At 72.4% G+C, this 26,652-nt stretch overlaps 1 protein-coding gene across 2 annotated transcripts in view; it reads right to left on the reverse strand.

Moving 5' to 3' along the window:
• The window catches only part of DNAH2 (dynein axonemal heavy chain 2), a 115,300-nt gene that overhangs the window by 22,904 nt on the left and 65,744 nt on the right, over nucleotides 1-26,652 (reverse strand). For both annotated transcript variants that reach the window (XM_039500057.1, XM_039500056.1), the window contains exons 47-72: nucleotides 25,036-25,188; nucleotides 24,665-24,756; nucleotides 23,074-23,272; nucleotides 20,810-21,034; nucleotides 20,145-20,249; nucleotides 19,429-19,617; nucleotides 18,240-18,325; nucleotides 17,464-17,594; nucleotides 16,409-16,558; nucleotides 15,930-16,095; nucleotides 15,688-15,850; nucleotides 14,788-14,927; nucleotides 14,312-14,444; nucleotides 12,983-13,122; nucleotides 11,053-11,263; nucleotides 9,787-9,903; nucleotides 9,544-9,685; nucleotides 8,505-8,674; nucleotides 7,051-7,167; nucleotides 6,809-6,973; nucleotides 3,755-3,880; nucleotides 3,474-3,622; nucleotides 2,281-2,347; nucleotides 1,358-1,508; nucleotides 504-652; nucleotides 271-404 (exon numbers count right to left, since the gene is read on the reverse strand). In XM_039500057.1, the coding sequence (XP_039355991.1) occupies nucleotides 271-404; nucleotides 504-652; nucleotides 1,358-1,508; nucleotides 2,281-2,347; nucleotides 3,474-3,622; nucleotides 3,755-3,880; nucleotides 6,809-6,973; nucleotides 7,051-7,167; nucleotides 8,505-8,674; nucleotides 9,544-9,685; nucleotides 9,787-9,903; nucleotides 11,053-11,263; nucleotides 12,983-13,122; nucleotides 14,312-14,444; nucleotides 14,788-14,927; nucleotides 15,688-15,850; nucleotides 15,930-16,095; nucleotides 16,409-16,558; nucleotides 17,464-17,594; nucleotides 18,240-18,325; nucleotides 19,429-19,617; nucleotides 20,145-20,249; nucleotides 20,810-21,034; nucleotides 23,074-23,272; nucleotides 24,665-24,756; nucleotides 25,036-25,188 (3,770 nt within the window). The remainder of the gene's footprint in view (nucleotides 1-270; nucleotides 405-503; nucleotides 653-1,357; nucleotides 1,509-2,280; nucleotides 2,348-3,473; nucleotides 3,623-3,754; nucleotides 3,881-6,808; nucleotides 6,974-7,050; nucleotides 7,168-8,504; nucleotides 8,675-9,543; nucleotides 9,686-9,786; nucleotides 9,904-11,052; nucleotides 11,264-12,982; nucleotides 13,123-14,311; nucleotides 14,445-14,787; nucleotides 14,928-15,687; nucleotides 15,851-15,929; nucleotides 16,096-16,408; nucleotides 16,559-17,463; nucleotides 17,595-18,239; nucleotides 18,326-19,428; nucleotides 19,618-20,144; nucleotides 20,250-20,809; nucleotides 21,035-23,073; nucleotides 23,273-24,664; nucleotides 24,757-25,035; nucleotides 25,189-26,652) is intronic.

A 26,652-nucleotide genomic window follows, 5' to 3' on the forward strand; every position in this document is an offset into this window, starting at 1 on the left:
GGGTCACCGGCCGCCCCGCCCCAGAGGTGGCTGCATCTCAGCGCCGGGCGAGGGGTCCCTGGGTCACCGGCCGCCCCGCCCCAGAGGTGGCCGCATCTCAGCGCCGGGCGAGGGGTCCCTGGGTAACCGGCCGCCCCGCCCCAGAGGTGGCTGCATCTCAGCGCCGGGTGAGGGGTCCCTGGGTAACCGGCCGCCCCGCCCCAGAGGTGGCTGCATCTCAGCGCCGGGCGAGGGGTCCCTGGGTCACCGGCCGCCCCGCCCCAGCCCCACCTCAGAATCTCGTCCTCCAGCTCCTTCAGTTTGCTCTTGCCGGCCGCGATGTTGAGCACCAGCGAGTCCTTCTGCTCCTCCAGCTCGGGCCGCTCCTTGCGCACCACGATGCCCAGCAGCTGCGCCTCCAGGCCCTGCCGAGGCGACGGGCGTCAGGGCCTGGCCGGGCGTCCCCCCCGGAGCAAGCCAGCCCCCAGGAGCCCCCCATCTCCGCCCTCCCGGCCCTGCCCCACCTGCTCCTTGACAGCGAAGTTGACGATGGTGGTCTGGGAGGACGTCTCCGGGGTGTAGTGGGGGTTCGACAGCTTGGTGGTGAGGTAGAAGCGGAAGTCGGGGCTGTACTCCACCTCCTTGTCCGCCAGCCGCAGCAGCAGGCGCCCGCCTGGCATGGGCACGGGGCAGTCAGGGCCCCCGGACGCAGCCGGGCCACCCCCACGCCCCTCCCTGAGCTGGGAGAGAACCCAGGAGTCCTGGTTCCCAGCCCCCCTGCTCTAACCCACCAGCCCCCACTCCCCTCCCAGAGCCGGGGAAAGAACCCAGGAGTCCTGGCTCCCAGCCCCCCCTGCTCTAACCCACCAACCTCCACGCCCCTCCCAGAGCCGGGAGAGAACCCAGGAGTCCTGGCTCCCAGCCCCCCTGCTCTAACCCACCAACCTCCACGCCCCTCCCAGAGCCGGGAGAGAACCCAGGAGTCCTGGCTCCCAGCTGCCCCTGCTCTAACCCACCAGCCCCCACTCCCCTCCCAGCGCCGGGGAGAGAACCCAGGAGTCCTGGCTCCCAGCACCCCTGCTCTAACCCACCAACCTCCACGCCCCTCCCAGAGCCGGGAGAGAACCCAGGAGTCCTGGCTCCAGCCCCCTGCTCTAACCCACCAGCCCCCACTCCCCTCCCAGAGCCGGGCAGAGAACCCAGGAGTCCTGGCGCCCAGCCCCCTGCTCCTAACCCACCAGCCCCACTCCTCCCAGAGCCAGGAGAGAACCCAGGAGTCCTGGCTCCCAGCCCACCGCCCCAACCCACCAGCCCCCACTCCCCGCCCAGCGCCGGGGAGAGAACCCAGGAGTCCCAGCCCCCCCCGCCCCCGGCTCACCCACTCTGGTGACGGCCTTGTTGAGGATGGGGGCGAGCGAGGGGTCCAGCTCCTCCCGCACGTTCTGCAGCAGCACGGGGGAGCCGAACTGCACCGCGCGCTCCAGCACCCGCAGGTAGTCGCCCATCTGCAGGTCGATGATCTGCAGGCCCTGCGGGGGGCGCCGGCGCCGGGGTGAGCAGCCACCCCCGGACCCTCTGCCCCCCCCAGCTGCCCCCCCCCGGACCCTGTGCCCCCCAGCTGCCAGCCTCCCGGACCCTGTGCCCCCAGCTGCCACCCCGGACCCTGTGCCCCCAGCTGCCAGCCTCCCGGACCCTGTGCCCCCAGCTGCCAGCCGCCCCGGACCCACTGCCCCCAGCTGGCACTCCCGGACCTCTGCCCCCCCAGCTGCCACCCCGGACCCTCTGCCCCCAGCTGCCAGCCACCAGCCTCCCAGACCCTCTGCGCCCCCGTCTGCCAGCCACCCCGGACCCTCTGCCCCCAGCTGCCAGCCACCCCGGACCCTCTGCCCCCAGCTGCCAGACCCTCTGCCCCCAGCTGCCAGCCCGGACCTCTGCCCCCAGCTGCCAGCCACCCCCAGACCCTCTGCCCCCAGCTGCCAGCCCCGGACCCTCTGCCCCCCCAGCTGCCAGCCGCCCCGGACCCTCTGCCCCCCCCCAGCTGCCAGCCACCCCCTGGACCCTCTGCCCCTCCAGCTGCCAGCCCCCCCCGGACCCTAAGCCCCCCCCAGCTGCCAGCCCCCCCGGACCCTCTGCTCCCCCCAGCCCCCGGGGGCACGGGGTGCAGCGGAGCCGGGAGGAGAGTGCAGAGGGCACATGGCAGGGCACCAGCTGGGATGGGGTGGGGTCTAGTAGGGGGCGTGGCTCCGGTCAGCCCCGCCCCCCAGGGTGAGGGGACCCCAGCGCCCGCCCCCTGCTGCTCACCTTGGCAGCCTCCATGTTCTTGATCCACTTGGAGGCCTGGCACTGCGGGTCGATCATCAGCGGCCACCTGGCAACGGGGACGGGGCGGATCAATGGGGCTCGGAGCCGGCCAGCACCCAGCGTCCGACCCCCGTCCCGGCCTCACCTGCCCCTCTGCCCCCCAGCGCGGCTGGGAAACAGCTGCCATGCGCCACCCGGGGCGAGGGGTCCCTGGGTAACCGGCCGCCCCGCCCCAGAGGTGGCTGCATCTCAGCGCCGGGCGAGGGGTCCCTGGGTCACCGGCCGCCCCGCCCCAGAGGTGGGCGCATCTCAGTGCCAGGCGAGGGGTCCCTGGGTAACTGGCCGCCCTGCCCCAGAGGTGGCTGCATCTCAGCGCCAGGCGAGGGGTCCCTGGGTTATCGGCCGACCCGCCCCAGAGCTGGGCGCACGTCAGCGCCGGGCGAGGGGTCCCTGGGTCACCGGCCGCCCCGCCCCAGAGGTGGCTGCATCTCAGCGCTGGGTGAGGGGTCCCTGGGTCACCGGCCGCCCCGCCCCAGAGGTGGCTGCATCTCAGCGCCGGGCGAGGGGTCCCTGGGTCACCAGCCGCCCCGCCCCAGAGGTGGCTGCATCTCAGCGCTGGGTGAGGGGTCCCTGGGTCACCAGCCACCCCGCCCCAGAGGTGGCTGCATCTCAGCGCTGGGTGAGGGGTCCCTGGGTAACCGGCCGCCCCGCCCCAGAGGTGGCTGCATCTCAGCGCCGGGCGAGGGGTCCCTGGGTAACCGGCCGCCCCGCCCCAGAGGTGGCTGCATCTCGGCGCCGGGCGAGGGGTCCCTGGGTTATCGGCCGACCCGCCCCAGAGCTGGGCGCATGTCAGCGCCGGGTGAGGGGTCCCCGGGTTACCGGCCGCCCCGCCCCAGAGGTGGCCGCATCTCAGCGCCGGGCGAGGGGTCCCTGGGTCACCGGCCGCCCCGCCCCAGAGGTGGCTGCATCTCAGCGCCGGGCGAGGGGTCCCCAGGTCACCGGCCGCCCCACCCCAGAGGTGGGCGCATCTCAGCGCCGGGCGAGGGGTCCCTGGGTAACCGGCCGCCCCGCCCCAGAGCTGGGCGCACGTCAGCGCCGGGCGAGGGGTCCCCGGGTCCCCGGCCGCCCCGCCCCAGAGCTGGGCGCACGTCAGCGCCGGGCGAGGGGTCCCCGGGTCCCCGGCCGCCCCGCACCGGTTGCCGCGGGTGACGAGGAGCCCGTTCTCGGTGGAGAAGGCGTCGGAGGGCAGCCCCTGCCGGTTCCAGGTGCGCACAATCGTGGGGTTACACAGGAAGCTGTCGAAGGTGAAGCGGGGCGAGCAGGGCACCTGCAGCTCCCGGATCTGCGGGCACAGAGCACAGGGTCACCGGGGCTGCCCGCCCCCCGGCTGCCCCATGGCGCTGGGCTCACGGGGGAAGCGCCCAGAGCCCGGGGGCGTGTGGGGCCGGAGGGGGCGGCCCCGGGTGCCAGGCACCTGCTTCATCCAGATGCTGGAGACGATCTCGTCGCGGTAGCCGGACAGGAAGGGCCCCATGTAGGACAGGAAGGCGGCGGCCAGCAGGCAGTCGCCCACCACGGAGCCGAGGTCCTGCTCCAGCCCCTGCGGAGAGAGCGCGGCTGAGCGCCGAGCGCCGTCCCGCCCCGCTGCCCCCCGGGATCCCCACTGCCCCCCGGATCCCCACTGCCCCTGGGATCCCGCCCACTGCCCCTGGGATCCCGCCCCGAGGCGCCGGCTCCGCCCGCTGCCCCCGGATCCCCACTGCCCCTGGGATCCCGCCCCGAGCCCCGGCTCCCGCCCCACTGCCCCCTGGGAGCCCCGCCCCGAGCCCCGGGTCCCACCCCACTGCCCCCCGGATCCCCACTGCCCCTGGGAACCACGCCCCGAGCCGCCGGGTCCCGCCCCACTGCCCCCCGGGATTCCCACTGCCCCTGGGATCCCCGCCCCGAACCCCGGGTCCCGCCCCGCTGCCCCCCGGGATCCCCGCTGCCCCTGGGAACCACGCCCCGAGCCCCGGGTCCCGCCCACTGCCCCCTGGGATCCCCACTGCCCCTGGGATCCCCGGCCCGAGCTCGGGTCCTGCCCCACTGCCCCCCTGGGATCCCCACTCCCCCTGGGATCCCTGCCCCATTCCGCCCCGGGATCCCGCCCACTTGCCCCCGGCTGGGTTCCCACCCCCCCCACTGCCCTCCGGGATGCCTGCCCCACTGCCCCCGGCTGGGATCCCTGCAGCTCCCCCCTCACTGGGATCCCCACCTCCCAGATCCTACCCGTTGGGATCCCTGCCCCCTGCCCAATCCCCTACCTCCAGATCCTTCCCCTGCCCCACTGGGATCCCTGCCCCCTGCCCGATGCGCTACCTCCAGATCCTCCTCCCCGCTGGGATCCCACTGCCCGATCCGCTACCTCCCCCGCTGGGATCCCTGCCCCGATCCCTGCCCCCTCCAGATCCTCCTGCCCCGCTGGAATCCCTGCCCCTGCCCGATCCCCTGCCTCCAGATCCTCCTCCCCACTGGGATCCCTGCCCGATCCCCTACCTCCAGATCCTCCTCCCCTGCTGGGATCCCCCTGCCCGATCCCCTACCTCCACTGGATACTTCCCCTGCCCCACTGGGATCCCTGCCCCCTGCCCGATGCCCTACCTCCAGATCCTCCTCCCCCCGCTGGGATCCCTGCCCAATCCCCTACCTCCAGATCCTCCTCCCCCTGCTGGGATCCCTGCCCCCTGCCTGATCCCCTACCTCCAGATCCTCCTCCCCCCGCTGGGATCCCTGCCCAATCCCCTACCTCCAGATCCTCCTCCCCCACTGGGATCCCTGCTCCCTGCCTGATCCCCTACCTCCAGATCCTCCTCCCACCGCTGGGATCCCTGCCCGATCCCCTACCTCCAGATCCTCCTCCCCCTGCTGGGATCCCTGCCCCCTGCCCGATCCCCTACCTCCAGATCCTCCTCCCCCTGCTGGGATCCCTGCCCCCTGCCCGATCCCCTACCTCCAGATCCTCCTCCCCCCGCTGGGATCCCTGCCCGATCCCCTACCTCCAGATCCTCCTCCCCCTGCTGGGATCCCTGCCCCCTGCCTGATCCCCTACCTCCAGATCCTCCTCCCCCAGCTGGGATCCCTGCCCGATCCCCTACCTCCAGATCCTCCTCCCCACTGGGATCCCTGCCCCTGCCTGATCCCCTACCTCCAGATCCTCCTCCCACCGCTGGGATCCCTGCCCGATCCCCTACCTCCAGATCCTCCTCCCCTGCTGGGATCCCTGCCCCTGCCTAATCCCCTACCTCCAGATCCTCCTACCCCTGCTGGGAGCCCTGAGCCCTGCCCGATCCCCTACCTCCAGAGCCTCCTCCCCCCGCTGGGATCCCTGGCCGATCCCCTTCCCCCAGCTCCTCCTTCCCCTGCTGGGATCCCTGCCCGATCCCCTACCTCCAGATCCTCCTCCCCCCGCTGGGATCCCTGCCCCCTGCCCGATCCCCTACCTCCAGATCCTCCTCCCCCCGCTGGGATCCCTGCCCCCTGCCCGATCCCCTACCTCCAGATCGTCCTCCCCCTGCAGGGATCCCTGCCCCCTGCTCAATCCCCTACCTCCAGATCCTCCTCCCCGCTGGGATCCCTGCCCGATCCCCTACCTCCAGATCCTCCTCCCCCCCCCGGGATACCTGCCCGCTGCCCAATACCCTACCTCCAGATCCTTACCCTGCCCAGCGGGGATCCCTGCCCCCGGCCCGATCCCCAACCGCCAGATCCTCCTCCCCTGCTGGGATCCCTGCCCCTGCCCGATCCCTACCTCCAGATCCTCCTCCCCACTGGGATCCCTGCTCCTGCCTGATCCCCTACCTCCAGATCCTCCTCCCCCCGCTGGGATCCCTGCCCGATCCCCTACCTCCAGATCCTCCTCCCCCTGCTGGGATCCCTGCCCCCTGCCCAATCCCCTACCGCCAGATCCTCCTCCCCCCGCTGGGATCCCTGCCCCCTGCCCGATCCCCTACCTCCAGATCCTCCTCCCCGCTGGGATCCCTGCCCCTGCCCGATCCCCTACCTCCAGATCCTCCTCCCCGCTGGGATCCCTGCCCCTGCCTGATCCCCTACCTCCAGATCGTCCTCCCCCTGCTGGGATCCCTGCCTGATCCCCTACCTCCAGATCCTCCTCCCCCCCCCGGGATCCCTGCCCCCTGCCCAATCCCCTACCTCCAGATCCTTCCCCTGCCCTGCTGGGATCCCTGCCCCCTGCCCGATCCCCTACCTCCAGATCCTCCTCCCCCTGGGATCCCTGTCCCCTGCCCGATCCCCTACCTCCAGATCCTCCTCCCCCAGCTGGGATCCCTGCCCGAACCCCTAACTCCAGATCATCCTCCCCCAGCTGGGATCCCTGCCCCCTGCCCGATCCCCTACCTCCAGATCCTCCTCCCCCTGCTGGGATCCCTGCCCGATCCCCTACCTCCAGATCCTGCTCCCCCCGCTGGGATCCCTGCTCCCCCGCCTGGCTATGGCATCGCTGCCCCCCAGATCCCCCCCCGGGCTCACCCACCTGCACCGTCTCCTCCCAACGCGCCTTCTCCCCCGCCAGCCCCGAGACCAGCTTGTCGGCGCGGTCCAGCTTGATCTCCATCTCCTCGGAGCGTTTGCGCAGATCCTCCTTCTGCGCCAGCTTCTCCTCGTACTCCTGCTTCAGCCGCTCCAGCTTCTCCGCCACCTGGGGGGGCAGAGCCGTGAGCCCCCCCGCGCTGCGCCCAGCCCGGCATCGCCCCCCTCCCCGCCCGGCACACCGACCTCCCGCAGCTTCTCCTGCGCCTCGGCCTGGGACGCCTGCTTCTCGGCCAGCTGGGCCATGGCGGCGTTCATGCGGGCGCGCTTGGGCTCCACCACCCGGTAAATCCGGCCGTACATCTGGGGGGGAGCAAACGGCTGAGAGAACCCCGGAGTCCTGCCCCCCACTCTAACCGCCAGCCCCCACTGCCCTCCCAGAGCCGGGAGAGAACCCAGGAGTCCTGGCCCCCGACCCCCGCTCTAACCGCCAGCCCCCACTCCTCTCCCAGAGCCGGGAGAGAACCCAGGAGTCCTGGCTCCCAGCCCCCCCCGCTCTAACCGCCAGCCCCCACTGCCCTCCCAGAGCCGGGGAGAGAACCCAGGAGTCCTGGCTCCCAGCCCCCCCCGCTCTAACCGCCAGCCCCCACTGCCCTCCCAGAGCCAGGAGAGAACCCAGGAGTCCGGGCCCCTGAACCCCTGCTCGAACCGCCAGCCCCCTCTGCCCTCCCCGAGCCGGGAGAGAACCCAGGAGTCCTGCCCCCCGCCTCCCTCGCTCTAACCCACCAGCCTCCACTGCCCTCCCAGAGCCGGGAGAGAACCCAGGAGTCCTGGCCCCCGACCCCCGCTCTAACCGCCAGCCCCCACTCCTCTCCCAGAGCCGGGAGAGAACCCAGGAGTCCTGCCCCCGACCCCGCTCTAACCGCCAGCCCCACTCCTCCCAGAGCCAGGAGAGAACCCAGGAGTCCTGGCTCCCAGCCCCCTGCTCTAACCACCAGCCCCCACTCCCCTCCCAGAGCCAAGGAGAGAACCCAGGAGTCCTGGCTCCCAGCCCCCCAGCTCTAACCCACCAGCCCCACTCCTCCCAGAGCCGGGAGAGAACCCAGGAGTCCTGGCTCCCAGCCCCTGCTCTAACCCACCAGCCCCCACTCCCCTCCCAGAGCCGGGGAGAGAACCCAGGAGTCCTGGCCAGCCCCTCCCCTGCCCTCCCCTCCCCAACTCCCTCCCCGTGCCTGTGGCTGGCCCTTCCCATTCCCAAATCCCGCCCCCTGCCCGTGGCCGGCCCCTCCCCTCCCCTCCCCTCCCCTCGTGGCTGGTGCCTGGCCCCTCCCCTCCCTCCCCAGCTCCCTCCCCTGCCTGTGGCTGGCCCCGCCCCTTCCCAAATCCCTCCCCCTGCTTGTGGCTGGTGCCGTGCCCGGCCCTCCCTGTCCCCATGCCCGGCCCCTCCCCACCCCGTGCCCGTGGCCGGTGCCCGGCCCCTCCCCGTCCCCGTGCCCGGCCCCTCCCCACCCCGTGCCCGTGGCTGGTGCCCGGCCCCTCCTGTCCCCATGCCCGGCCCCTCCTCCCTGTGCCCATGGCCGGCGCCCGCCCTCCCGCCCCCGTCCCCTCCTCCCTGTGCCCGTGGCCGCGCCCGGCCCTCCCCATCCCGGCCCCTCCTCCCTGTGCCCGTGGCCCTCCCGTGCCCGTGGCCGGCCCCTCACCTCCATGGCGCGCACCCACATGCAGAGGGACTTGGCGGCGAGCGAGACGCGCCCGATGATGTCGGGCTGGAAGTCGGGCTGGGAGCAGTACCCGCTGATCTTCTTCAGCACCTTGTCCGAGATGTTGTCCTTGTCAAAGTTGATCAGCTGCTTGATGAACGTGGCCTCGCCTGGGGGGGCACCAAGGGGACTGGCACGCGCTGGGCATGGCCGGCCTGGCACTGACCCGCGAGGGGCCCGGCAGGGCCCTGCCTGCCCCTCCGGGCTGCCGCTGGGATCCCCTTGCACACGGAGCAGCAGGGGAGGGTGCCCACGGTGCCCACCGCACCCGCTGCCCCCCAGCCCAGTGCCCGGCCGGCAGCTCCCCCTGCAACCCCTCCTGTGCCCCACCCGCTGCCCACCTCACCCGCTGCCGACCGCACCCACTGCCCTCTTCAGCCGCTGCCCCCCAGCCCAGCGCCCGGCCGGCAGCTCCCCCTGCAACCCCTCCTGTGCCCCACCCGCTGCCCACCGCACCCACTGCCCTCTTCAGCCGCTGCCCCCCAGCCCAGCACCCGGCCGGCAGCTCCCTGCGCCTCCTGCGCCCCACCCGCTGCCCACCGCACCCACTGCCCTCTTCAGCCGCTGCCCCCAGCCCAGCGCCCGGCCGGCAGCCCCTGCAACCCCTCCTGTGCCCCACCCGCTGCCCACCGCACCCACTGCCCTCTTCAGCCGCTGCCCCCCAGCCCAGTGCCCGGCCGGCAGCTCCCCTGCGCCTCCTGCGCCCCACCCGCTGCCCACCGCACCCACTGCCCTCTTCAGCCGCTGCCCCCAGCCCAGCACCCGGCCGGCAGCCCCTGCGCCCCTCCTGCGCCCCACCCGCTGCCCACCTCACCCGCTGCCCCCCAGCCCAGCGCCCGGCCGGCAGCTCCCCCTGCGCCCCCTCCTGCGCCCCACCCGCTGCCCTCTTGATTTAGGCTCCACCCCTTAGTTCTCCCCCCAACCCCAGGCTCCTCCCCCCTCGGTCCCCCATCTGCCCCGGCCCCTCCCCACTCCTCACCCAGCTGCCGCTTGGCTTCGGCCCAGGTGGGCTCGTTGCCGCGCAGGATCATGACGGCCTGCATCACCGTCTCCACCAGCGTGGGCGGGCGCCCGTACGACTTGATCTCCGTCATGTCCTTCTTGTTGAGCGACTCCAGGGCCTGGGGGGGGAGGAGGCTGGTCGGGGAGGGGCTCTGGGGCAGCACCCGCCGGACGGACCCCAGAGCCGGAGCAGCCGGGTGCCAGCCCCTTTGCCCGTTACCTTCATGGCCTCCTCCAGCGCGGGCAGCGCCTCCTCCAGGTCCTTCTGGGCGTTGTCAGCCAGCGTCTTGCACTTGATCTCCTCCGCGGCGATCTTCTCGCTGTTAGCGCCCACCGTCTGGGGAGAGCCAGGCAGGCCGGCCCGTCAGCCCGGCGGAGCGGGACCCCGCGCCCGGCAGCCCGCGCCCGGATCCGGGACCCCTGCGCTCAGCAGCCCGCGCCCGGATCCGGGACCCCCGCGCCCGGCAGCCCGTGCCCGGATCCGGGCCCCCCGCGCCCGTCAGCCCGCGCCCGGATCCGGGACCCTGCGCGGCAGCCCGCGCCGATCCGGGCCCCGCGCCGGCAGCCCGCGCCGGATCCGGGCCCCGCGCCCGGCAACCCTCGCCCGATCCGGGACCCTGCGCTCAGCAGCCTGCGCCCGATCCGGGACCCTGTGCTCAGCAGCCCGCGCCGGATCCGGGACCCTGTGCTCAGCAGCCGCGCCCGATCCGGGACCCGCGCCGGATCCGGGCCCCCCGCGCCCGGCAGCCCGCGCCCGGATCCGGGCCCCCCGCGCCCGGCAGCCCGCGCCCGGATACGGACCCCCTGCGCCCGGCAGCCCGCGCCCGGATCCGGGCCCCCCGCGCCCGGCAGCCCGCGCCCGGATCCAGGACCCCCGCGTCCGACAGCCCGTGCCCGGATCTGGGACCCCCGCGCCCATCAGCCCGTCAGCCTGTGCCCGGATCCGAGCCCGGCCCCCGCGCCCATCAGCCCGTCAGCCCGCGCCGGATCTGGGACCCCTGCGCCCCCTCAGCCCTCGCCCGGATCCAGGCCCCCCGCGCCCGGCAGCCCAGGCCCGGATCCAGGACCCCCGTGCCCGTCAGCCCGTGCCCGGATCTGGGACCCCCCCGTGCCCGTCAGCCTGTGCCCGGATCCGAGCCCGGCCCCCGCGCCCATCAGCCCGCTGTGAGGAAGTGGGGGATCGTCTTGTTTTCCCAGGGGGTTGCATGCAGAGGGGGTGGGACTCAGTGTCCCCGGGCGTTACTGGTTTAACGAGGGGAGGGGAGAGGGAGTTCGTTGGGACACAGGACGGGAGAGGGAACGTGGGACCCCGGCCGATGGCCTGGAGGATGGAGACCCCAGCGACTGGTGACCCGACGGCCCAGAGACCCAGCGCAGGAGTCGCAGCCGGTTCCGGCCAGTGGGAGGACACCGGGCTGCGGCGAGAGGACCCCGGTGACCGGAGCAGAGGGGCCAGAGGAGGCCCGGGCCCCCCTTCCCCCCTCACCTTCTGCTGCTCGTCGGCCTCCCTCTTCTGGCGCACGATGATGACCAGATACTCCTCGCACTGCTTCTGGAACTCCGCCACCTTCTTCTTGGCCTCCTCCAGCTCCAGCGACATCACCTCCACCTTGCTGCGCGTCTCGTCGATCTTGGAGAGCCCGTTGCGCAGCTTGTTGGCCTGGTCCCAGAGCTCCGTGCGCTTCTCCGCCAGGAGCCTGCGGGGAGACGGCCCCGGGGGACCCCCGGCCTGAGCCACGCCTGCAGCGCCGGGCAGAGCTCTCTGCCGGACTACAGCCCCCATGATGCACCAGGGACTCCGCTGCTGCATCCCCGGGAAGGGACACAGCAATGGCTCATGGGAGATGGAGTCTGGCTGGGGCGCCAGGCCTAGAGAGGGGGATGGGAGCACGAGGCTCCCAAACTACAGCTCCCATGAGCCACCGCGGTGCCCACTGCCAGTGAAATATTTCAGTCTCAGGCTGACAGGACAGTTGCCATGGGAAACCCGCCCACCTTTTTCCCACCAGTTCTGGGCCTCAGCATGGGGGATGGGGCTACCAGAGCCCAGCAGATCCCCTGGGATCCCCCCGGCCCACCCCCGGGGAGACCCCTCCGCGTCCGGGCAGATCCCCTCCGCTCCCCCCGCCCCACCCCCAGGGAGTCCCCCCCCGCGTCCAGGCAGATCCCCTGGGATCCCCCCGCCCCACCCCCGGGGAGACCCCCCGACGTCCACGCAGATCTCTTGGGATCCCACCGCCCCCCCCGGGAGATCCCTCCGAATCCGGGCAGATCCCCTCGGCTCCCATCCCCTAGGAGACCCCACGTCCGGGCAGATCCTCGGCTCCCATCCCCAGGAGACCCCATGTCCGGGCAGATCCTCGGCTCCCATCCCCGGGAGACTCCCCACATTCGGGCAGATCCTCAGCTCCCATCCCCGGGAGATCCCCACCTCCGGGCAGATCCCCTCAGCTCCCCTCAGCCCACCCCCGGGGAGACCCAGAACCCCTCGGCTCCCATCCCCGGGAGCCCCCACGTCCGGGCAGACCTCGGCTCCCATCCCCGGGAGACCCCATGTCCGGGCAGATCCTCGGCTCCCATCCCCGGGAGACCCCACCACGTTCGGGCAGATCCTCGGCTCCCATCCCCCGGGAGATCCCCCACATCCGGGCAGATCCTCGGCTCCTCAGCCCACCCCCGGGGAGACCCAGAACCCCTCGGCTCCCATCCCCGGGAGACCCCACGTCCGGGCAGACCCCTCGGCTCCCATCCCCCGGGAGACCCCTCCGTGTCCGGGCAGATCCCCTCGGCTCACTCCGGCCCCCGGGAGACCCTCTGCATTGGGGCAGATCCCTTGGCTCCCACCGGCCCACCCCCGGGGAGACCTCTCCACGTCTGGGCAGATCCCCTTGGCTCCCATCCCCCCCGGGGAGACCCCCCCCGCATCCAGGCAGATCCCATGGGATCCCACCGCCCCCCCCGGGAGACCCCCCCAGTCCGGGCAGATCCCTCGGCTCCCATCCCCCCTAGGGAGACCCCCCCGCGTCTGGGCAGACCCCTCGGCTCCCATCCCCCCTAGGGAGACCCCCCCTGTGTCCGGGCAGATCCCCTTGGCTCCCACCGGCCCACCCCCGGGGAGACCCCCCCACGTCCGGGCAGATCCCCTCGGCTCCCCCGCCCCACCCCGGAGACCCGCGTCGGGCAGATCCCCTCGGCTCCCCGCCCCACCCGGGAGTCCCAGCGTCCGGGCAGATCCTCGGCTCCCATCCCCTAGGAGACCCCCGCGTCCGGGCAGATCCCCTCGGCTCCCATCCCCCCTAGGGAGACCCCCCCCCGCGTCCGGGCAGACCCCTCGGCTCCCATCCCCCCCCCCCCGGGGCAGGGTCGGGCCCTCGGCTCCCCAGCCCGCACCGCGGTGGCCGGCCCGCGGGACTCACTTCTTGTAGCCCGAGACCAGCTCCAGGTAGTTGGTGGGGGTGACGTAGTTATGGCGCCTGAGCTCCAGGAGCATCTTCTGCGAGTAGGAGGCCACGGACCAGTGCATGGTCACAAAGATCCTGGCCACCTTCTTGTGGATCTGGGGGGCAGGCGGGGCTGGGTCAGACGGGGTGGGGGGGGGCGCCCAGCCGGAGAATCCTGGGTCCAGTTCCAAGCCCAGGGGAGGCTGGGAGGCAGAACGGGAACCCGGGGCCAGGCTGCAGCCGGGACTCTGACTCTGATCTCCCGGGGGCCCCCCGCGTGCAGCTCTCACCTCCGGCAGGGCCCCCGGCTCCCCCAGCCTGCCCCCTGGCACCCCCCGCGTGCGGCTCTCACCTCCGGCAGGGCCCCCGGCTCCCCCGCATGCAGCACTCACCTCCGGCAGGGCCCCGGCTCCCCCAGCCTGCCCCCCTGGCACCGCCCGCGTGCGGCGCTCACCTCCGGCAGGGCCCCGGCTCCCCGGCCTGCCCCAGCGTGCAGCTCACCTCCGGCAGGGCCCGGCTCCCCCGCGTGCAGCACTCACCTCCGGCAGGGCCCGGCTCCCGGCCTGCCCCCCGGGTGCGGCTCTCACCTCCGGCAGGGCCCCCGGCTCCCCCGGCGTGCCCCCCGGGTGCGGCTCTCCCCGCCGGCAGGGCCCCGGCTCCCGGCCTGCCCCGGGTGCAGCTCTCACCTCCGGCAGGGCCCGGCTCCCAGCCTGCCCCGGGTGCGGCTCTCACCTCCAGCTGGGCCCCCGGCTCCCCCGGCCTGCCCCCCACGTGCAGCTCTCACCTCCGGCAGGGCCCGGCTCCCCAGCCTGCCCCGGGTGCGGCTCACCTCCGGCAGGGCCCCGGCTCCCCAGCACGCGGCTCTCACCTCCGGCAGGGCCCCCGGCTCCCCCGGCCTGCCCCCCGCGTGCAGCTCTCACCTCCGGCAGGGCCCCGGCTTCCCAGCCTGCCCCCGCGTGCAGCTCTCACCTCCGGCAGGGCCCGGCTCCCGGCCTGCCCCGTCACCCCCACGTGCAGCTCTCACCTCCGGCAGGGCCCCGGCTCCCCCAGCCTGCCCCCCGGGTGCGGCTCTCACCTCCGGCAGGGCCCCGGCTCCCGGCCTGCCCCGTCACCCCCACGTGCCGCTCTCCCCTCCGGCAGGGCCCCGGCTCCCCCAGCCTGCCCCCCGGGTGCGGCTCTCACCTCCAGCAGGGCCCCCGGCTCCCCCGGCCTGCCCCCCGGCACCCCCCATGTGCGGCTCTCACCTCCAGCAGGGCCCCGGCTCCCGGCCTGCCCCGGCTCCCCGGCCCCGCGTGCGGCTCTCACCTCCGGCAGGGCCCCCAGGTCCACGCCCTCGAGGTATTTCTCTGCCACCTCCAGCAGCGCCTGGCGCGGCCACTCGGAGAACCAGTCGATGGTCGTGCAGTTCACCAGCGCCGGGTACTGGCGGATCCAGTTCCTGGGGGCACGGGAGGGGGCCGCCACGCTGAGCACGTCCCGCACCTCTGCCCCTCCCGTCAGGCCCCCCATGCCTGCCCTGCTCCCACCCCTCTCCCATCCCGCCCCATCCCTGCCCCCACCCCATCCCCATCCTTGCCCCACTCCTACCCCTGCCCTGCTCCCACCCCGTCCCCACCCCTGCCCCGCTCCCTCCCCCATCTCTGCCCTACTCCTGCCCTGACCCCCATCTCTGCCCCGCTCCCACCCCACCATCTCCCACCCCAGCCCCCGCCCCCACACAGCCGTGAGCACCCGGCTGCCGGCGAGGCCCGAGCTGCCCACCAGGGGGCGCTGCTGCTCACCGGAAGGGGTCCCCGATGGGGCTGAGGCACAGCACCACGTGCAGGTTGTTCCGCACCCGCTCGATCAGGTAGCCGAAGAGGCTGTCGGCCGTCTCGGGGATCCCGTCGGCTCGGGCCGCGTCCAGGATCAGGGACTGGATCTGAGCACAAGGGACGTGTCTGCGGCTGGGCACGGGGTCCCGGGCTCTGCCCCCGCCAAGGGGCCCGGCCCCCCCCCAGCCACCGTGAGCGGCACCCACGCGCTGGCTGCCGGAGGGTGGGGGGGATTGGGACACTTCACATCAGCCACAGCTGTGTAGCAGCCCGGGGCTGGGCTGGCAGGGGCTGCGGGTCGGGAGTGAGGGGCACCAGCGGCGCTGGGGGGGGCAGGGGGCTGCGGGTTGGGAGTGAGGGGCACCGGCAGAGCTGGGGGCCAGGGGCTCGTCGGGAGTGAGGGCACCCGGCAGGGCTGGGGCGGGCAGGGGCTGCGGGTCGGGAGTGAGGGGCACCGGCGGCGCTGGGGCGGGCAGGGGGCTGCGGGTCGGGAGTGAGGGGCACCGGCGGCGCTGGGGCGGGCAGGGGGCTGCGGGTCAGGAGTGAGGGGCACCGGCGGTGCTGGAGGGGCAGGGGGCTGCGGGTCGGGAGTGAGGGGCACCGGCGGCGCTGGAGGGGCAGGGGGCTGCGGGTCGGGAGTGAGGGGCACCGGCAGGGCTGGGGCGGGCAGGGGGCTGCGGGTCGGGAGTGAGGGGCACCAGCAGGGCTGGGGGGCCAGGGGGCTGCGGGTCGGGAGTGAGGGGCACCGGCAGGGCTGGGGGGCCAGGGGGCTGCGGGTCGGGAGTGAGGGGCACCGGCAGCACCCCTTCAGCCCAGCTGTTGCAGGGCACCCCTGGGTGCCCCCCGGCCCGGCGCCGGCGCCTGCACCTCCTCGAACTCGTCGGCCTTGTAGAGGTTGGGCACCTCCCCGGAGCTCAGGACGTTGTTGATGTCCTCCAGGAAGGAGTCGTCCATGATCTGCGTGTCCACGAAGAGGAAGGTGGTGGGTCTCAGCTCCACGCCCGCCTGCCGGTCCAGCTTCTTGAGGTCGGGGGGGCGCGGCCGGGGGGCCGTCAGCGCCCGGGGGGGCTGGCTGGGCGGGGGGGGCGGGGGCGGGGGGGGACTCACCGTCTCTGAACTCCTGCTTGCGGTAGTGCTTGGTCACCTCGATCTGGAAGGTCTGGTCCTCGCAGATGGAGGAGGCCAGGCGGGCCAGGCTCTGGCGCCCGCTGCCGCCGATGCCCACCAGCAGCATGTTCCCGCGCGGCTGGCCGATCACCCGCACGATCCGGGTAACTGCGGGGGGGGGCGCACCGCTCAGAAGGGGGCACCCCGGGGCCGCCCAGGTAACCCCAAGGAGAGCAAAAGGCTCGCGTTGCATGCTGGGAGTTTCCCCCCACCAAAAGCGGAGGCTGCCGTCAGCTCCCTCCATGGCGCCCAAGGTGGGATGAAGATTTAACTCGAAGATCAGGGGGCCAGGACGCCGGGTTCCACTGCTGCCCTGGGCGGCGCGCCTCGGTTTCCCCAGTTTGGGAGGGGGGAGGGGAGGCCTGCTCGGCCACGTGGGGCTCGGTCAGGGGCAGAGGGGAGCCGTGGAGGCGCCGCTCACTGTGCTCGATGGCGTCGCGGAAGAGCACGAGCTGCATCTGCACCACGCCGGGCGTCTGGTTGTACTCGTCCAGCGCCCGCTCCATCTCCAGCTTCAGCGCCGCCAGGTCCACCAGGTCCTCGTACACCCGCGGCTCCCGCATGAAGTCCCCTGGCCGGCGGGCGAGAGGGTCACCGGCCGGCGTGGCCCCGGCTCCGCCCACTACCCCCCTGCCCTCCCCGAGCTGGGCAGAGAACCCAGGAGTCCGGGCACCCAGCCCCCCCTGCTCTAACCACCAGCCCCCACTCCCCTCCCAGAGCCAGGAGAGAACCCAGGAGTCCTGGCTCCAAGCCCACACTGCTCTAACCCACCAGCCCCCACTCCCCTCCCAGAGCCGGGGAGAGAACCCAGGAGTCCTGGCTCCCAGCCCCTGCTCTAACCACCAGCCCCACTCCTCCCAGAGCTGGGAGAGAACCCAGGAGTCCTGGCTCCCAGCCCCCTGCTCTAACCCACCAGCCCCACTCCTCCCAGAGCCGGGAGAGAACCCAGGAGTCCTGGCTCCCAGCCCCCTGCTCTAACCACCAGCCCCACTCCTCCCAGAGCCGGGAGAGAACCCAGAAGTCCTGGCTCCCAGCCCCCGTGCGCTAACCACCAGCCCCCACTCCCCTCCCAGAGCCGGGGAGAGAACCCAGGAGTCCTGGCTCCCAGCCCCCCTGCTCTAACCACCAGCCCCCACTCCCCTCCCAGAGCTGGGGAGAGAACCCAGGAGTCCTGGCTCCCAGCCCCCCCTGCTCTAACCCACCAGCCCCCACTCCCCTCCCAGAGCCGGGCAGAGAACCCACGAGTCCGGGCACCCCGCCCCCTGCTCTAACCACCAGCCCCACTCCTCCCTGAGCTGGGAGAGAACCCAGGAGTCCTGGCTCCCAGCCCCCCCTGCTCTAACCCACCAGCCCCCACTCCCCTCCCAGAGCCGGGCAGAGAACTCAGGAGTCCGGGCTGCCAGGCCCCGCGCTGTAGCACTAGCCCAGGAGGGGGCTGGGCAGTGCCACTCAGAGCGCGTGGCACGTGGCACCCACCGAAGATGGGCGGGCGCTTGCTGGGGCAGAGGTTGTGGAAGGTCAGGTCGAAGAAGGAGCCCAGCTTCTCGCTCAGGAGGCCGAGGAAGGCGTCCTTGTCGGCCGCGTCCACCAGGCGGTCGGAGAAGACCCTGCCGGGAGAGGGGGCTGGGCTCAGGCGCCGGGGGTCGCCCCCCCCCAGGAGCTGGGAGGGGCCGGGCCCCACGTGGGAGGTAAGGGGAGCAGCGTGGCCAGGTGTGGGGGGAAGGAAGGTGCCCACCGGCACCGGGCCGGCAGTGCCCGTGGGGCTGGAGGGGGCGCAGCGGGGCCGGGCGCGGGGGGAGGGAAGGTGCCCGCCGGCACCGGGCCGGCAGTGCCCGTGGGGCTGGAGGGGGCGCAGTGGGGCCGGCGCGGGGAGGAAGGTGCCCGCCGGCACCGGGCTGGCAGTGCCCAGGGGCTGGAGGCGCAGCGGGCCGGGCGCGGGGAGGAAGGGGCCCACCGGCACCGGGCCGGCAGGGCCCGTGGGGCGGGAGGGGGCGCAGCGGGGCCGGGCGCGGGAGGAAGGTGCCCACCGGCACCGGGCGGCAGTGCCCAGGGGCTGGAGGCGCAGCGGGGCGGGCGCGGGGAGGAAGGTGCCCACCGGCACCGGGCGGCAGTGCCCAGGGGCTGGAGGCGCAGCGGGGCCGGGCGCGGGGAGGAAGGTGCCCGCCGGCACCGGGCCGGCAGTGCCCAGGGGCTGGAGGGGGCGCAGCGGGGCCGGGCGCCGGGGGAGGGGAGGTGCGGGGGGGCAACTGTACCTGAAGCACTCGTGAATCCACAGGCGGGTGAGGCTGGGCTTGGTATCGTGGAAATCCTTGTGCGCCCGCAGCATCCCCTGGAACACCTGTGCCAGGGGCGGAGCCTGAGCCGCCAGCTGGGACCCCCCTGCCGAGATACCCCACCAGCTCGGCCCCTGCCCCATTCCCCGCCCCCCTGAGCCAGCCAGTCCCTGCCCTGGGGCCGGGTGGGAGCCGGCGCCCCTAGAGGACAGGCCCCTGCCCCATTCCCGCCCCTGGGCCAGCCAGTCCCGCCCTGGGGCCGGGGAGCCGGCGCCCCAGAGGACAGGCCCCCGCCCCATTCCCCACCCCCCTGAGCCTGGCAGTCCCTGCCCTGGGGCCGGGTGGGAGCCGGCGCCCCCCAGAGGGGACAGGCCCCTGCCCCATTCCCTGCCCCCCTGAGCCAGCTGTTCCTGGAAGCCTCTGGCCCAGATCCCATCTGCGTGTGGCTGTTGCCATGACGGGCAGGACGGAGACCCAATAGGCAGGACATACTGAGGGGCTGGCACTGGGCACCAACACCGAACCTCTGCTGGATTCCTCCCTACGCCAGCCCCACTCATGCCAGGAGCCTTCTGTCCCCCCAACCCCAACGTGTGGGGCCAACAGATACTGTGAGCAGGGCTCCTAGTGCCATGCTGGCACCCAGAGGGTGGGCGGGGCCCCTGGCTCCGGGCTGGGCTCGGCTCTGACCCAGGGGGTGGGCGGGGCCCCTGGCTCCACGCTGGGCTCTGGGCTCGGCTCTGACCCAGGGGGTGGGCGGGGCCCCTGGCTCCGGGCTGGGCTCCGGGCTCGGCTCTGACCCAGAGGGTGGGCGGGGCCCCTGGCTCCGGGCTCGGCTCTGACCCAGAGGGTGGGCGGGGCCCCTGGCTCCACGCTGGGCTCTGGGCTCGGCTCTGACCCAGGGGGTGGGCGGGGCCCCTGGCTCCACACTGGGCTCTGGGCTCGGCTCTGACCCAGAGGGTGGGCGGGGCCCCTGGCTCCGGGCTCGGCTCTGACCCAGAGGGTGGGCGGGGCCCCTGGCTCTGGGCTCGGCTCTGACCCAGAGGGTGGGCGGGGCCCCTGGCTCCGGGCTGGGCTCTGACCCAGAGGGTGGGCGGGGCCCCTGGCTCCACGCTGGGCTCCGGGCTCGGCTCCGAGCCATGGGGCGCGTGGGGCACTAGCTGGGTACCTTGGAGATGTCGCGCAGGTTGAAGAGGTAGTGGATCTTGGCGGGCGTGGGCAGGAATTTCTGCACCACGGCGTGGTACAGCTCGACCGTGGCCTCGGTGGCGACGTTCCCGAGCGGCTTCACCGCCTCCTCGAAGTTCTGCAGCTTCTGGTTGAGCATGGTGCCGAAGATGCGCCGGATCTGCGCCTCCTGCGGGGCAGCCGGAGCGGCACCTAGCGCCAGCCGCTCTCCCCTCGCAGGGTCACCCCGCCCGTTCCCAGGGCAGGAGAGAGGGGATGCGGCTGCCTGGGCTGTGGGCATCCCGGGGGCTGAGACATGGCAGCCTGGCACCCACCTGCTCTGAGGAAGGGGTGCCGGGGGCGAATGGCGCCTGCCTGGGCTGTGGGCATCCCGGGGGCTGGGAGATGGCAGCCTGGCACCCACCTGCTCTGAGGAAGGGGTGCCCGGGGGCGAATGGCGCCTGCCTGGGCTGTGGGCATCCCGGGGGCTGGGAGATGGCGGCCTGGCACCCACCTGCTCTGAGGAAGGGGTGCCCGGGGGCGAATGGCGCCTGCCTGGGCTGTGGGCATCCCGGGGGCTGGGAGATGGCGGCCTGGCACCCACCTGCTCTGAGGAAGGGGTGCCGGGGGCGAATGGCGCCGGGGGAGGGGCTGCCCGCGGCTGCTCTGAGTGTGCCGGGGAGGCAGCCGCGTGGCATGTGCCGCAGCCGCCCTTACCGTGGGGAAGGTCATGTTGACGAGGTTGAATCTGCTCTGAAGCCGGCCGGATATGACGGTGCGGCCGCCTCCCGGGGGGCCCATGGCTGCCATCAGGAACATGTCCTGAGGGGAGAGAGCTGCTGCTCACACCAACGCCGAGCGTCCGGAGGGGCCCGCGGTGCGGCTGCCGCATCCTTATGGCCTCCCAGCCGATGTCAGCTGTGGCACACGCCGACTAGACTCCGGGCACAGACGCCCGCCTCAGCAGGTGCCCCGCCCGCACGAACTGTCGGATCGAGCTCCCCGGGGCCGCGGTGCGGCCGCCACCCCAGCACTGCCGGCTCCCCCCCGGCCGGCAGGGACCCCGCCTGCGCCGAGCTCCGCAGGCCTGAAGGGGGGACGCGCTGAAGAAAGGGGGCAGGCCAAGCGGGTGACACCGCTGAGCCCCGCAGCTCCCGGCACAGAGGGGGCACCGAGGGGCCTGGGGTTGGCACCGCTCCTTTTCCGGAAGGCTCCCCAGCGCCGGGGGCGGCAGGGGGAGCCCCCACCATGAGACTCTGCAGAGACCCCTCGGAGCCAGCCAGGGGAACCTGCCCACCCCGCCGGCGCCCCCCGAGCCGCGGCAGGCGCGAGCCCCGGGGGGGAGCCAGGCGGGCAGCGCCGCGGCCGGGCGGGCTCCTCACCTTGACGTACTTGATGGTTTGCTTCTCGCGGTCGTACCAGAAGCCGTAGTCGATCCAGAGGCGCAGCAGCTCCAGCGGGGGCTGGGAGCCGAAGGCGTCCTTGGCCGGCATGTTGAGGTCGTCCATGAAGGTGATCATGCTCTTGCCGCCCACGGGCACATAGACGCCCTTGGTGCGCTTCTCCACGCGGCTCTCGATGATGTTCTGCACGTTGTTGGAGGTGGTCTGGGGGGGCGGGGGGTTGAGTCCGGGGCCGGGGCTGGCGGCTCCACGGGACGGGCCCAGGGCCCAGCCCCACCCAGGGCTCAGCCCTTCGCCGCGGGCCACCCGCCCAGCTCCCCCTGCCGGCTGGCAACCGCCCGGCACCCGCCCAGCTCCCCCTGCCAGCCGGCGACCACCCGGCACCCGCCCAGCCTCCCCCTGCCGGCCGGCGACTGCCCGGCACCCGCCCAGTAACCGCCCAGCTCCCCCTGCCAGCCGGCGACCACCCGGCACCCGCCCAGCTCCCCCTGCCGGCCAGCAACTGCCCGGCACCCACCCAGCAACCGCCCAGCACCCGCCCAGCTCCCCCCGCCGGCCGGCGACCGCCTGGCACCCGCCCAGCCTCCCCCTGCCAGCCGGCAACCACCCGGCACCCGCCCAGCCTCCCGCCAGCCGGCGACCACCTGGCACCCGCCCAGCGACCGCCCGGCACCAGCCCAGCCTCCCCCCGCCGGCCGGCGACGGCCCGGCACCCCCCCAGCAACCGCCCAGCTCCCCCTGCCGGCCGGCGACTGCCCGGCCCCCCCCCAGCGACCGCCCGGCACCCGCCCAGCTCCCCTGCCGGCCGGCGACTGCCCGGCACCCGCCCAGCGACCGCCCGGCACCGCCCAGCTCCCCCTGCCGGCCGGCGACTGCCCGGCACCCGCCCAGCAACCGCCCAGCTCCCCCTGCCGGCCGGCGACCGCCCGGCACCTGCCCGCCTCCCCTGCTGGCGGCGACCCCCCGACACCCGCCCCTCTCCCCCTCCCGGCCGGCGACTCCCTGGCACCCGCCCAGCGACCGCCCGGCACCCGCCCAGCCACCGATGACTGCCCGGCACCCGCCCAGCTCCCCTGCCGGCCGGCAACCGCCCGGCACCGCCCAGCTCCCCTGCCGGCCGGCGACCGTCCGGCACCCGCCCAGCGACCGCCCGGCACCCGCCCAGCCACCGATGACTGCCCGGCACCCGCCCCGCCGCCCCCGGCCGGCCGGCGACGGCCCGGCACCCGCCCAGCCACCAATGACTGCCTGGCACCGCCCAGCTCCCCTGCCGGCGGTGACTGCCCGGCACCCGCCCAGCCACCAAAGACGGCCCGGCACCCGCCCAGCTCCCCCTGCCGGCCGGCGACCGCCCAGCACCCGCCCAGCTCCCCCTGCCAGCCGGCGACCACCCGGCACCTGCCCCGCCTCCCCCTGCTGGCCGGCGACCCCCCGGCACCCGCCCAGCTCCCCTGCCGGCCAGCAACTGCCCGGCACCCGCCCAGCGACCGCCCAGCACCCGCCCAGCCACCAATGACTGCCCGGCACCCGCCCAGCTCCCCTGCCGGCCGGCAACCGCCTGGCACCCACCCAGCGACCGCCCAGCACCGCCCAGCCTCCCCTGCCGGCGGCAACTGCCCGCACCCGCCCAGCAACCGCCCGGCACCCGCCCAGCCACCAATGACTGCCCGGCACCAGTCCCGCCTCCCCCTGCCGGCCAGCAACCGCCTGGCACCCACCCAGCGACCGCCCGGCACCCTCCCAGCCTCCCCCTGCCGGCCGGCAACTGCCCGGCACCCGCCCAGCAACCGCCCGGCACCCGCCCAGCCACCAATGACTGCCCGGCACCCACCCAGCCTCCCCCTGCCAGCCAATGACTGCCCGGCACCCGCACCGGGGGATCTCCGTGGCCCTGCCCCCCTGGCCCGGCACCGGGGGATCTCCGTGGCCCTGCCCCCCTGGCCCGGCACCGGGGGATCTCCGTGGCCCTGCCCCCCTGGCCCGGCACTGGGGGGATCTCCGTGGCCCTGCCCCCTGGCCTGGCACCGGCGGGATCTCCGTGGCCCTGCCCCCCTGGCCCGGCACCGGGGGGATCTCCGTGGCCCTGCCCCCCTGGCCCGGCACCGGCGGGATCTCCGTGGCCCTGCCCCCTGGCCCGGCACCGGCGGGATCTCCGTGGCCCTGCCCCCCTGGCCCGGCACCGGGGGGATCTCCGTGGCCCTGTCCCCCTGGCCCGGCACCGGGGGATCTCCGTGGCCCGTTACCTGCGCCGACATGTTGACGGTCAGCACGGCCCACTTGGTGTTGTCCAGGGACTGCAGCACGCTCTGGGCGATGGACGTCTTCCCGGTGCCGACCGGGCCCACGAGCAGCACCGGGTTCTGATGGGCCACCAGGGCGTTGACCAGGTAGTTGTAGCGCACCGTGTCCACCGTGGGGACGATGATCTTATAGAAGGGGGCGCTGGGGGGGGGCAGACGGGGGCGTCAGCCCGAGGGATCATCGCGCTGGACCAGACCAATGGCCCCACAGCCCGTCCCCTGCATCGGGCCAACTTCCAGCCCCACAGCCCGTCCCCTGTGTCAGGCCAATGGCCCCTTCCAGCCCCACAGCCCGTCCCCTGCGTCAGGCCAACGGCCCCATCCAGCCCCACAGCCCGTCCCCTGCGTCAGGCCAACGGCCCCATCCAGCCCCACAGCCCGTCCCCTGCATCAGGCCAACGGCCCCATCCAGCCCCACAGCCCGTCCCTTGCGTCAGGCCAACAGCCCCATCCAGCCCCACAGCCCGTCCCCTGCGTCAGGCCAACGGCCCCATCCAGCCCCACAGCCCGTCCCCTGCATCGGGCCAACTTCCAGCCCCACAGCCCGTCCCCTGCATCAGGCCAACTTCCAGCCCCACAGCCAGTCCCCTGTGTCAGGCCAACGGCCCCTTCCAGCCCCACAGCCCATCCCCTGCATCGGGCCAACTTCCAGCCCCACAGCCCGTCCCCTGCATCGGGCCAACTTCCAGCCCCACAGCCCGTCCCCTGTGTCAGGCCAATGGGCCCATCCAGCCCCACGGCCCGTCCCCTGCATCAGGCCAATGGGCCCTTCCAGCCCCACAGCCCGTCCCCTGCATCAGGCCAACGGGCCCTTCCAGCCCCATAGCCCGTCCCCTGCATCAGGCCAACTTCCAGCCCCACAGCCCGTCCCTTGCGTCAGGCCAACAGCCCCATCCAGCCCCACAGCCCGTCCCCTGCATCAGCCCTGGATCCCGCCCCGGTGACACTGCCCCCATATTCTTCCCAGTGCTCCCATGATGACATCGTCATGCGAGAGGCCACTGGGAAGGCGCTGAGCTGCCGAGTAGCATTATCCTGTTTGCAGCGAGTAGGATTGTTGTGTCTGAAGTTGGGAATATTGCCCATGTCTGTGCACTGCCGGCGAGGTGACACCCGTGGGACGCCCACTAGCCAAGGTACTGTCCCTCTGGACACCGGGCGGGGAATAGGCCATTCGGAAAACCAACAGGCCTTAGGAGACGCTTATCTCCCGTCCCGTGAACGCTCGGAGGGGACGGAAAGCTGGCTAGATCGACGGGCAGTGACCAGCGGCTCCAGGTCTAGCTCCAGCCGGTGTCAGCCGGGTGCCGCACGGGTCGGTCCTGGGGCCGGTTTTGTTCCACACTTTATTAACGATCCGGATGAGGGGACCCTCAGCGGCTGACACTGAGCTGTTTGCTATCCCTTAGCATCACTTACAATCTCTCATTTGTGGAGACCCCCAGCGTGCGCTTCTCCCCCCCAGCTTCGGACCCCCACTTCTCCTGCTCAGCCCCCAGCCCCCCATCTCGGCCCCCGGCGGCCAGTTACTCACTTGGATGGGTACCTCCACATTTTGGGCAGCTTGTCCTCAAACGAGGCCCAGTTCTTCCTCTTGGGGTCGACGAAATACTCGTAGACGGTGTCCTGGAGGGAGCAGGGAGAGCCCGTGAGGGGCCCGGGACAGGAGCCGGAGCTGTGGCCCATCAAGGGGATCAGGACTACGGAGGGCTTGAGGTGTCAATGCCGTGAAGAGAGACGGGAGCGGGGCAGGAATGGGAGGAAATGACATGGAGCTGCTCACCCCCTCTTCCCTTCCCCTGTTGGCCATTCCCCTCCCATCACCCCCTTGGCTCTGCCCTGGTCACAGCACCCCCGTCCCTCTGGGCTCCCCCGGGCCCACAGAGAGGGAGACGCGCCAGGGACCTTGTTGGGGAAGGAGCCTTCCATCTCTCGCAGGTAGCTGTCAATCTTCTTCCTGCCCTCCTCGTCCACCGCCGCGCACACGGACCAGATCATGCTGAAGATGAAGTACATTTCCACCACCGTCGTGTAGTTCTCGCCGTCTGCTGGGTTCACCTGGAGAGCAAGAGATGGGGACCTCGCGCTGAGCTGGCTTTCTAACCTTACCCCAGGCTACCAGAGCATTCCCCACCAACACGCATTGACACACCCGGAACACAGGGTGACACGGCAAGAAGTGTTCTATAGTGATGTACCCAGAACATCATGCTGGACAATGGGAGCGTTCTAGGTTGATGTATCCGGAACATCAGGCTACACAATGGCAGCGTTCTAGGTTGATGTATCTGGAACATCAGGCTGCACAATGGGAGTGTTCTAGGTTGATGTATCCGGAACATCAGGCTGCACAATGGGAGTGTTCTAGGTTGATGTATCTGGAACATCAGGCTGCACAATGGGAGTGTTCTAGGTTGACAAAACCAGAACGTCAGGTTGTACCTTTGGGCACATTCTATGTTGATGTACCTGGAACATCAGCCTCCATGATGGGAGTGCTCTAGGCTGACATACCCAGAACATCAGGCTGCACAATGGGAGCGTTCTAGGTTGACGTAACCAGAACATCAGGCTGCACAATGGGAGCGTTCTAGGTTGACGTAACCAGAACGTCAGGCTATACAATGGGCACATTCTGTTGATGTACCTGGAACATCGGCCTCCATGATGGGAGTGCTCTAGGCTGACATACCCAGAACATCAGGCTGCAGTGGGAGCGTTCTAGACTGATTTAACCAGAACATCAAGCTGCACCATGGGAGTGTTCTAGGCTGTCATACCGGGAACATCAGCCTGCATGGTGGGAGTGTTCTGGGCTGATTCAGCTGGAATGTAAGGCTGCATGATGAGTGTTCTAGGTTGGCATACCCATACCCCGAACCCTTAAATCAGGAGCTATGATGGGTGAGTTGTAGGTTGATACACCCAGAACCTTTAAGCTCTGTGAATTTCTTCTCTCCCTACATGGTACTTGGGTCTCCTCCAAGCTCAGGAGGCTTTGCTGGCCAATGGTGCCAGAACGTAAGACTAGAACATCAGAACGGCCGTACCGGGTCAGGCCAAAGGTCCATCCAGCCCAGTGTCCTGTCTTCCAACAGCGGCCAATGCCAGGTGCCCCAGAGGGAGTGAACCTAACAGGTCATGATCACGTGATCTCTCTCCTGCCATCCATCTCCACCCTCTGACAAACAGAGGCTGGGGACACCATTCCTTACCCAGCCTGGCTAATATGGACCTAACCTCCATGGACGTCTTGCCCTGGCAGTCAGGCGTGACGAGAACACGGAGAGGCTGAGAAACAAGGGGGTGCCAGAGCGCTGGCTACTAGGGACGATTTGCTACCGGAACCCCCTGCTCTGGATTCCGAGGGTCGGCGTCCCAGTCCCCCACTTACGCGGAGTGACCCCTGGTTTATGCCGGTGGGGTCACAGTCACGGGGTGGAGCTCCGGCTGATGACCACGCCCAGACACAGAGGGGCGCTAGGCGTGAAAGCCCCCTGCTCTGAGCGATGGGCGGAAAGG

The sequence above is a fragment of the Mauremys reevesii genome, linkage group 14 (genome assembly GCF_016161935.1).
Source record: "Mauremys reevesii isolate NIE-2019 linkage group 14, ASM1616193v1, whole genome shotgun sequence".
Lineage (NCBI taxonomy): Eukaryota > Metazoa > Chordata > Testudines > Geoemydidae > Mauremys > Mauremys reevesii.